At 31.6% G+C, this 11,154-nt stretch overlaps 1 protein-coding gene across 2 annotated transcripts; it reads left to right on the top strand.

Annotated features, from left to right (window-relative positions):
* Positions 1 to 45: 45 nt before the first annotated feature.
* On the top strand, positions 46 to 5,354 carry LOC111384827. 2 transcript variants are annotated; one of them, XM_023009160.1, is made up of 9 exons: positions 46 to 469; positions 741 to 954; positions 2,170 to 2,458; positions 3,104 to 3,189; positions 3,319 to 3,543; positions 4,122 to 4,197; positions 4,289 to 4,335; positions 4,442 to 4,518; positions 4,835 to 5,354. In XM_023009160.1, the coding sequence occupies exons 5-9, from the start codon at positions 3,503 to 3,505 to the stop codon at positions 4,837 to 4,839; spliced, it is 246 nt and encodes an 81-aa protein (XP_022864928.1). In that variant the 5' UTR covers positions 46 to 469; positions 741 to 954; positions 2,170 to 2,458; positions 3,104 to 3,189; positions 3,319 to 3,502; the 3' UTR covers positions 4,840 to 5,354. The 2 variants fall into 2 exon arrangements, with proteins under 2 accessions (XP_022864928.1, XP_022864927.1); XM_023009159.1 differs by having other exon boundaries at positions 53 to 469; positions 4,442 to 4,637.
* The last annotated feature ends 5,800 nt before the right edge of the window (positions 5,355 to 11,154 follow it).

Raw genomic sequence — 11,154 nt, 5'->3', positions numbered from 1 at the left:
TTCTTCTGATGTGCTAATTATATTCTTTAAGGATCTGTTAGCCTAGTGGAAAAGGAAAGGCTGTAATTCAGTTATGAGGTGACTGTAGAGAAATGGGGAGCCAATGTACCTTGTACGCACAAAAAAATGGTGTACAACTTTTGAAGCATTCACTTCCTTTCTCTCTACAAATCCAAATGTAGAAGTTTAACAATTTTCCATTTTCTCTTCTTCTCTTACCTAGAAATCAGATGAGCCTTAGTGATCAACTCTAACTTATATTATCCTATAATCATGGCTTCTTTTTCTACCACCCTAAAAAAAAACCCCAATCTACAAACAGGACTAGGAATCTAGAACTTGAAGTTTCTCTTTACCCAAACCATGGCTCCTCTTCTCTCCCTATTAGAAGTTCTTAAGTTATAACTCGGAGCTAGAAATTAAGAACTGGGGCTTCAAAATAACAAAGAAATTAAGAACTTGAAGGAAGGTAACGTTTCATACCATCAATAGCAATTTTTGGAAGATATTCTTTTGGTTGCACTTAAATCTTACTTGACTGTGAGTACCCCCCGAACTCCCTCTCCAAAAAAAAAAAAAAAAAAAAAGGAAGAAGAAGAAGAAAATCTTAATTTTACGTTTTTCAGATCTTGAAGCAGAATTGATATCATCTTCTTGTAGATGTTTCGTTTATATGTTTGTAACCATATATTTTCTGATTAATTGAAGCTTTCTTGTTGCAATGCTTTGACCTTTTTCAGGCCATCAACAACCTCAAAGCTAATGCTGCTGCACTAAATCAAGCTAATAATTCTAAGCCCATACCTCCTAAAGAGTTGCCTAAGTCGAAATCTGAACATTATCAGGAGTTGCATAAGAAATCTGAACCTTCAACTGTATTGCATACACCTCGATCATCATCTTCTCTTCTTTCTTATTTTTTTGATAATCACGCAACAAAGAAGCAGAAAAGTGGTAAGATTTTGTTTATGAATATTACTTTCTTCCTATTCCCTTCATGTCTATGAAGGAGATTAACTCTTTGGGTGGGGCACAATGTCCGTATGGTTTTATAGAATTCATACAGTCAGTGTAGGATAATTAGTTTATCTACAGATGACTTGTCAATGATGATTTAATTGTTTAACCTTCGAGATTTTTTGGAGTGTATCATCTCTCTTTATTTCCAAATAGTCTTTGCATGCTTGGGCCCATTACTATTGGTCCTCATGAAATCTCTCATTGAACAAATGAGGGTAGCACATAAGAAGTTACCGATTTCAGTTTGATACCTCATTAATTTGGCTGACAAAAGCTACGGAATTCACTAGTTTGGTACCTCGTTAAATATCCATATAAGATGGTTGATCTAGGAGCCCTAAAATGAGGAAATGAAGCTGATGTAATGCTTAGTATTAGACTCTGTTAGTTGAAATGGAGAAGTGTTACAGAATCGCATGTATAAGATCCTATGAAGCTAAAGGCTAGTTCTGTAGACCATTTATTCAACCTGTTATGTTTTATGATACTAAATGATAAACTTGAAGGACAAACTATCAAATATGAACTAAAAATGGCACCAATTGAATCCAAGTGAAAGGAATGACAAGTGTTGGGACATGTCTGTAGATCTAAAAAGTGCTCCGGATAGTAAAAGTAGTGCATTCTCAAAAGAGTATGTTAGAAGAGGGGGAAATATATGAAAGCTACCATGGCAGTTTGTCTTAATTTATGCTCTAGTCTAGTAATTATGATACTATATGATTGTCAATTTTTTTAATATGATAGAAGTATCTGGAAGTTAGTTTTCGTGTATGTTATTTATTACAGTTGTGTGCAATGTCATTTTACCCCAATGATCTAATTTAAAAATGTAGTGGTCCGGGGGAACAAGTTTTAGGCCTAGAAATGAAGTCATATCAAAAGTCAAGTTTTGATTTTAAAACACTGAAAGCTCTATAAGTTTGACACTAATTATCATTGAGTGCCAGCATACTGGAAATGAAGTTGGCTTCTTAAGTTTCCTATGAGTCAATTGTGTTCTGACAAGTATTCATGTTTTTTTTATGTATTTCAACTGCTATGACTACTTTCTGAAGTACCTTGATAATCCATATAGTAAGTATTTTCTTAACGTGTATCATCCTTCTTAACAGCACTAGTAAATCTAAGTTTCTTGTTCTTTTTCAGAAAGGAATTTTGGAAAGTTGGGACATCCTGATAAACACACCAAGACTGATCTTATTTCTGGAAATACTCAAGTGGTTGAGCCACATGTCTTAGGGAGTGAGACAGATCATCTATTAGTGGAGACGAGAGATTCTGAATTTTAGGCTTCCAAGGAAACCAAACAGGGGTCAAAAGTAGCTGTTAAATTAGAAGCTAAGCAAGTCAAAAGAGCTCTTCCTGAAGAATTTTTCGATGACCAAAATGCTGATTTACGTGCATGAGGCATTACGCCTGTAAAACCGGATGTCAAGTAAGTTCCTTATAGCTATGCATTTTGATATTCTCATATTAATTTGTGGGTGAGAATATGATAACCTCATTGAAAGGAATGTGAATCATGTGATTCAGATGTGACTTTAATTTTCTCACATCCACACACACACACACACACACACATCCCCACACCCACACCCACACCCAAAAGTTATACTCTCTCACTTACACATCCACTAGCTTTTGTGAATTTGGGAATTGTTTAAGAATCTGTGTATCCATACGAGATTTTCCATGAACTGTTGTTGGATTGTTGTTTGAGTAGTTGATTATGAGTCTACATTTGTTACTAAATTTTAACAATTTTTAACATCTTGGTACAATAAAATTGTAATATTTAGTTTTACCCTTATGAGCTATAGAAGGAATATTGAGACTTTTCTTCTAATCCAATGTTTTGTCATTGTAGATGTCCTACCATTTCTTACTAGCGTCTTAATTTCTTCTCTATACATAACCCCTGTTTGGCCCCTATTTTCTAAAGCTCATTTTTAGCCACTCATTTAACGGGACTCACAACATTTATCAATTTTTCAACCACACGTTTCATCTATTTTTATCAAAATCTACTAAAAAATTGATTTTTATCTAAACTAAACGGGGCTATTCTTTTCTTTGCCAGTGCAGTTACATGACTTTCACCCCCTTCACACGATTGTGATTACTTTAACTCTTTCGAGCTCAATATCCTTCAGATGATGCCACAAGGTACTCCTCTATTTGGCACCATAAGTTATGAAGTTATTGTTCCCAGAGGGTGATGTTTTCCAAATTCATGAGCCCAGAAAAAGTGGGATTTCTTTCTGACATTTGAAAACTTCTTATTTTGGATAATAGGAATGTCGAGTACTTGAATTGGGTTGATTGAGGTGATAGATAGGACCAAAATGTAACAATGTGCCACTTGTGCTGGTTGGACAATTTAATTGCTCAACAGTTAATTTCATATCAAATGTAGTGCGGATAGTTGTTCAATGTGTATTGTGGAAGTCATAGATTGTGAGATGTGAAATTATGGAAGATGTTTGGTCCTGAGGCATTATTATCTTTTAGCGTAAAAAGGTATGGAACTTGAAATTATTGTGCTCATCAGAACTACTTTGTTTTTTATCCGTTTAACTTGAGAATTTCATCATAAAATGTTCAAAGATATGAATGATGTTGGCTAAGTTAGAATGAAAATTAATTTTCCTGTGACGACACATTCTAACATTTAAAATATGCACACATGACTATCATTTTTTGGAGGATAAAGTCTGGATTTTCAGGGATTAGGAGGTAGTAATTGATCGAATCTTTTGTAGAGAAATTTGATTACAAATAAAGAGAAGTGGTCCGCTGAACATATTTGTCTTATCAAACAAAGATCATGTTGTTGGACTTAATGATAAGATTAGCATTATGCTTTTAGCTTTTTCCCAGAGGCTGTGGTTAATATTCATAATGCAGATGAATGTCTGTCTTGCTTTGCCTAAATTCTAACTGAATGTTCTACACTCATCTATAATTCACTATCTCTAATTTTACCGTGAAATACAATAATTTTCATCCTGATTCATGATTACATTCTACCGCATTAACTATTTGCACTCTTTTATTTGTTTCAATTAATAAAGCTGAATTGTGATGTGTGCGCACAGGGATGAATATAAGGAGTTTGAAAAGTTAGTCCAAGAGGATTTACGAGAGATAGACAACCGCTTGGAAGAAGAAGAGGCCAGACATTCTTTTCCAACTTCCATTAAATTAATCCAGGGTTGTACGGTAAGGATTTGTATCACTGACATTATTGCTGCTGCATTTGCAGTTTGATGCAACTGTGACTATTGAAGAAGCAGAGTCTGTGGAGCAAAGGTAAGTTAAAAATTGTGGGGAAAGGATACTTTGTTAGGATATCATTTTACCTAAACTTACTCGGGATCTCAAATAATATTACCACCTTTGTTGGTGATGTCTTCAGGACTTACAGGGAGAGAGTAGAAATGCTAAGGAAGAAGAAGTTGGAGACTAGGGCTGCTAGATCTGTTTCTACTAAAGGTACTGAAGTCACACAGGAGTCTGGACCTGAAGAATCATCAAGTGATGACGACAATGACGATGTTTTAACAGTTGATTGGAGAGCAAAACATCTATACAAAATTGCTCCATATTTGCTTGTAGTTCTCTCTCTTTCTTGAAACCGGTGTGCATTCAAGTGTGATAACTGTCTATTCACTTGTTTAGATGTTGTAAATTGATTAGTAGATGATGAGTTTTGTTTGATGTACTTCAAAAATACGGGTTTTGTTTGTCCCTGAAAAGTTTTCCATACTAAATTGTTTGCTGTAATGATATTGAGTTGCTTTCTTTGCAGATTGAAGCTTTTGGTTGAGTTCCCATCTCAATGAAGTTGAAATAGTGCTGTCTTAGCTATTTGTCATGAATAAGCATCAATTCAGCAGGCATGGATAAGCATCAATTTTGCTGAAGACGAAGCTTCTATATCTCCATCTCAGCTTCCATTTTCACAAAGCACGTGCAGCGAAAGATTATTTCCCATTAAAGTGTTGGAAAATGGACTTAATATGAATCTCTGATGACTTTAACGTATGACTGCTTTTAGCTGTAAATTGGCTGCATGAACCAAGCCTCAAGACAGTGGATTTAGTTAACTTTTAGACAGTCTTCATTCTTGAAAATGCAGTTATGAAAAATAATACCATTTATGAATGTACTTTACGTATACATGGCTGGAATGTGTGAAATTTTTCCTTTAATTTGGACTCTAGAAACTGTGGACATCCCACTTCATGCAATATTATTGTGTGTTTTTGTCACTCCATGTACTCAGCAATCCTTGAATAGAAGTTGTGCAATGAAGTTGTTCATGTGTATGATCCACTTGATGTAAGTGGTACAACACTGATGATATGTATGATAGGTTGGAAAAGACGACACAATGTCTCTCTAACAAAAAGCAAAACCACATAAATAATTAATGAATTAGGAGTGGTATTGTATGCCAAATTTTGTGTGTTAAAATACGGTTATTGCTACAAATTATATTTTCACAAATACACGTAGATGTTGATGTTCTGAGTGCAGGTTTGTAAGATCTTCTAATTAAAGATCTGGAAGTTTGAATACGAAGGGCCATATGGCTTGATTCATGAACTTCAAAGTTTTTTGGAAACTTTATTTGTTCAAAACTTGGCTTGTTAGTCACTTATCTAGTCTTGGATTTTAATACTTCAATTTGAACTTCGGGAAACGAATTTAATTTGCTTTAATTTGAAGAATAATTTGAATTTCTGGACTTGTCTTAGACTTGCTTAAATTTGAAGAAGATTTTGATTTTTCAGATGTTTCTCGAACTAAGGTTTGAGAGATTTTCTTATTTTCTTCGGACTTTAGAATTTTTCTGCACTTTTCACTCGTCTTTTTACATGGATCTTTGGTTCTATTTATAGAGAGAGTCATAACCGCCCACTTTTGATTTGATTTGATTCATTTTATTTTATCTTGTTTTATTTTATTTACTGAATTTTAAAAGTAGAATATGCATTTTAGTGTGGGGTTGGCTTTTAATGTAGGTTGGACCTTTAGATTTTGTTAGTAAATCTAAATGTGCTAATAAATTAAAATTGACTCGACCCATTTAAATATTTAATTATTAATTTTTATGTCTACAAATGTCTCTTTAAGATTTATTAATCTATTATAACATAAATAAACAGACAAATATTGATTTAAATTTGAAATTTTAATTTTGATATAATCCTATAACTAATTAGATGTATAATAGGATTCTTATCTTGATTATAAGTTGAGTTTACGTGAAATTCTTTTAAAATTCAACATTCATCTATTTATATGCACATCGGGAACATACCCACATAGGGTCATGCGGGGTCAACAAGTGACCTCACAGAAATTTTGGGATTTTAAAAAATGGTAGTTTTCCACCCGTGCAATACACACGCTATGTCATTTTTTAGGTAATATTAATGTTTCAAAATATCTATTCATTTCTCTCAATAAATCTACAAATTTTAATTGTTTAAAATGATAAATGGAAATGTAATCTTATATATGATACATACTCTGAATTATCATATATTATTATTAATCGATAATATACATGAATGTACTTGAGAGTTCAAGTTGAAGCAAAAAAAGTTCATATTTGTCCAAAATAATCGATACACATAAGATATACAAAAAAAGAACTACCGAAACATATATATAATATCTTTTGAACACACATGTTTGGTATACGTTTAATTATTTTCGATATTCATTTAGATTATTCGATATGTCTATGATATAGTGCTCGAAATGGGTTTCGAAAGAATATAGAAGATTTATGCATTCGACTACTGTACAATCGTTGATGAATTTTTAAAGTTAGCTTGTTATCGAAATTCTTAATTTTTTAAATGATATCTCTTTTGATATTAAAAAAAAAATTAAAAGTTTATTAGGAAATTTTCTAAATAACATCAAAATTTTTATTATATTATTTAAAAAATTAATTGATCGAGAGGAAAAAGTAACAATAACAAAAAAAAATTCCTAAAAATGATGGAATTTCTTTTATATATAATTTTTTTTTCAGATATTAAAATAATCAAGATGAAAAAATAGTTGGCCTCAATTTTGTGTTGTTATAATTGAAATATATTTTCTGGAGATAGGATAAACGCTCCCTTGATGCATGGATTAAAACCCAAATTATTGGAGCTCATAATTTATATATCAAACATTATTTTAGTTTGAGTGATTATTTTACATATAAATGACGTATTTAATGATAACTATATTCAATATAATTAAATCGTGTTAATAATCGAATTTTTTTTATTGTTCAACTTCCAATCGATTTAATGAATTTTTTTTTATTTACTTGTAATATTATTCTATGGAAGATTCTGTGATTGAAAATAAAAGAGAGAAAAATGAAAAAAAAAAAAAGATTTAATGGAGCCAAACACAAGTTAAGCCACAGTATAATATTGTCACTTAAGTTGGGTTGAGATTTTTATTTAATCATCCAATTTTGATATATTTGAATTTAATCCTCCAAAATTTATATACATCTAAAATATTCAATATCGTCAAATAAATTAATTGACATTTTTTCGAATGAGTATTAAATTTTACTTTGATTTATTGCAACCACTTTTAAGAAATAAACAATATACATGATTCACATACTCTGTGTCACATTATAAGAGTAAAATAAATTTGTATAAAAAAATATATCAATCACCAAGAAAAAAAGGAAAAAAAATTATTTCATGCTCTTTTTTTTTTTTTTTTTGAATGATACTCAATGTCAATTTTTTTTATTGGGTGATTGATATCTTTTTTTTTTGTCAATTTTTTTTCTTTTTTCACCGGGTGATATATATATATTTATTTATTTATTTATAAAAATCTATCATAAATCTTCTATATTCTCTTCATTTTGAGAACTATATTATAAACACATTGAATGATCTAAATGAATATCGAAAATAGTTAAACGTACATCAAACGTGTATATTAAAAAATGCGTATAACTTGTCATTTTTTCTTTAAAAAAATTAATTATTTTATTAATATTTATTATTTTTCGCGACAATTTTCTTATTATAATTTACATCATTTTCTAAAAATAAAATAAAATTATGTGTACGATGTCAACTTTTTTTTTTTTTTTTTAATTGTGTGAGGGAGTTGAGGATAAAATGGGAAACACGTAAATACGTCTGGAATGAACAGTAATCGACTGATTTGTTCTTTTAAGATAGTAGTGAAGATAGATATAAGAGTTAACAATTGTGGGTAGGAAAAAGTCCATGTTATCCTTTTTGTCATAATGCTTCATAAATGAATAGTAAATGGGAGATTGCCTCTTTTAATATGGTAGGGAGTAGAAGGGATTTGTTGTTTGTTTGAAGATAAAATGGAAAAAGAAAATGCTTCATAAATGAATAGTAAATTGGGATTGCCTCTTTTCATATAGTAGGGATATATTCTCTTCAATTCAAGAACTATATTATAGACACATCGAATGATCTAAATGAATATTTAAAATAGTTAAATATATATCAAATGTGTGTATTAAAAAATGCGTATAACTCGTCATTTTTTCTTTAAAAAAATTAATTATTTTATTAATATTTATTATTTTTTCGCGAAAATTTTCTTAATATGATTTACGTCATTTTCTTAAAAAAAATTATGTGTATGACGTCAACCATTTTTTTTTTTAACGGTGCAAGGGAGTTGAGGATAAAATGGAAAACACCTAAATACGTCCTGAATGAACAGTAACTGCCTGGTTCGCTCTTTTAAGATAGTAGTGAAGATAAAGATAAGAGTCAACAATTGTGGGTAGGGAAAAGTCCACGTTATCCTTTTTGTTATAATATTTCATAAATGAATAGTAAATGTGGGATTGTCTCTTTTAAGATAATAGGGATTTGTTGTTTGTTTGAGGATAAAATGGGAAAATAAAATGCTTCATAAATGAATAATAAATTAGGAATTGCCTCTTTTAATATAGTAAGGATAGGGAAATATTGATTAACCCTCTTGTACCCAGCCTCAACCCACAACTTGAAGCCCAATTGCCATATCTTCAAATTCCAAGTGCGTCAGCCCACAACTTGAAGCCCAATTGCCTTATCTCCAAATTCCAATTTTCCATAATCCATTTATGTTTTACCCAACCCATTCTACGACTTCTCATCTTCTCTAACCTCGTCGCCTCATTTCTCTTTTCCTCCTCCTCAGTCACCACCACAAATCAAATATTAAGTGAGTCCCGATAATCTTGTTCTGGCTGATGGTTTGGTAATATGTATATTAACTTATAAAATGAATAATTTTTGAAAGTTTTAGCTCTGTTTTTGTTGAATATGGGGGGCGTGATTAATCTAGTGAAATTAGTTTTTTTTTTCCTTAATTGGGTTGAATGAATTACATGTTCCGTGTGAATTACAAGTAGTATGTTGAATAAATAAATAAATAAATTCATACCTAATCTTCAGAACATTCATTTTTCGAAGTTAGAAGTTTTCCTGGGGCGTGGGACACTTGACCTCTAGGACTACTGTTACTCGGAATCAAAACCGCTTCAAATGTTTTATTGATAGGCTCAAAAGTGGAAGCAAGCTTTGTTAAGGGAACTATAATTTTAATCTTTTTTAATATCTCCTTCACTTTGAAGGTTTAGTTCTCCCATTCGAGAAGTCTTTTAACAAATGACATTTGGAAGGTTGAATTCTTTAGCTATAACTTTGTTCATTTGCCTCAAAACAACCGGATGAAGAACAAAGTTACAATTCTCACTAAAAGAAAAAAATCTGCTTTTGAACCTTAGTCAGATTTGGCAATACTTTGTTATTCCACCAATCTTGAAACTCCGCATTAACATCTTACCTTGTATCCTTCATATACATCAGAATGTGAAATGTAAATCCACTTTCGTCCGAGTCGAAGACAACCAAACGTGATAAATGATGGTTACATAATATCAAATTTTATTGATGAACAGGTATATTTCTGCCTAAAGCCATGTTGTCTCACAAACATGTGAGGAGTATATGCTTCTAGAGTGAATGGGAAATTTTCTCGATGGTAAGAAATAAATTCAAATCGAATACTTATCATAAATTTTGAGGTACCTTTAGACCTTGGCCCATCATCCTCTCACACATCGAAACGGGACGATGAGGAAATGGATTCCAACGAAAGTTATTAACATCTATTCTTCCACAGATAAGGTCTCGACAATCAATTGCAATAATCTCCAAGGATTGGAAAGCATTTAAAGTGCCAGTATATCTTCGAATAATGGGACGTGAATTATTCCTGTTTACATAATCAAAAATTACCTTAGACAAAACAAGTTTTAGCCCAAGCATAAAGAAAATGTTTGACAAATGATGTGAAATTTGGCTGAAGTCTATGCTTGGTGAGTAGTTCAACATTTGCATATGATCCTGTAGATGCTTATGAATATGGGACATAGTAGTTTACAAGTGGATTCGACTATCATCTTAGAAGATGCTTTTAAAGTCTCAACTCTCATACATTTGTCCCCATAGGAAAGAACGGAACGACAAAACTACAGAGAGAGATAAGCTGTTATTTCTAACTCATCATCTTCTTCCATGAACAAAGATATTGACCAATCACTCGAATGATAGTGGTTTATATAGGAAACATCATTCGATTTGTCTACAACCATAGGCCTTTGTATTTCTGTTGATGTCCTTTGATAACACCTTTTGAATGGATTCAAATTTATAGCACTTTTATAATTTTTGTTTTATCGAGGATTTCGAGCACAACCATTTCTACGAAATCAAAATTTAATTCAATCTTCATGACTAATGAGTCAGATCTATTCGTATTAGCAATTAATGAGAAAATGTTAAATAGTACAAACAAGACTTGTGAAGATGATCTGTCAACTCTGAAAGATTTGGGACTACTTCTTTACAATAATGATCTATGATTGAAAGTCCTTAATCTTACGGATGTCCTAAAGAGAAATGTCAATTTTGCACTCACGAAAGTGTTGGTCTCTGAATACCAAACCCACAAAGAGCCATACAGATAGAATTCAGATGATTTCAATCTTTTGTAACAGAGTTGACTGCAAAAGTTAACTTGTGATGATTCCTATTTAAAAGGAGC

The sequence above is a fragment of the Olea europaea genome, unplaced genomic scaffold (genome assembly GCF_002742605.1).
Source record: "Olea europaea var. sylvestris unplaced genomic scaffold, O_europaea_v1 scaffold3019, whole genome shotgun sequence".
Taxonomy (NCBI): Eukaryota; Viridiplantae; Streptophyta; class Magnoliopsida; order Lamiales; family Oleaceae; genus Olea; species Olea europaea.
This window is presented reverse-complemented; position numbering and strand designations above follow the sequence as displayed.

What these genes read in the sequence shown, in the direction of transcription:
- LOC111384827 (XM_023009159.1), top strand. Translation starts at nt 3,503, where the DNA reads ATGTTTGGTCCTGAGGCATTATTATCTTTTAGCGTAAAAAG. An exon ending in TTATCTTTTAGCGTAAAAAG is followed by an intron (nt 3,544 to 4,121) that starts GTATGGAACTTG and finishes GTGTGCGCACAG; the next exon opens with GGATGAATATAAGGAGTTTG. An exon ending in ACCGCTTGGAAGAAGAAGAG is followed by an intron (nt 4,198 to 4,288) that starts GCCAGACATTCT and finishes CTGCATTTGCAG; the next exon opens with TTTGATGCAACTGTGACTAT.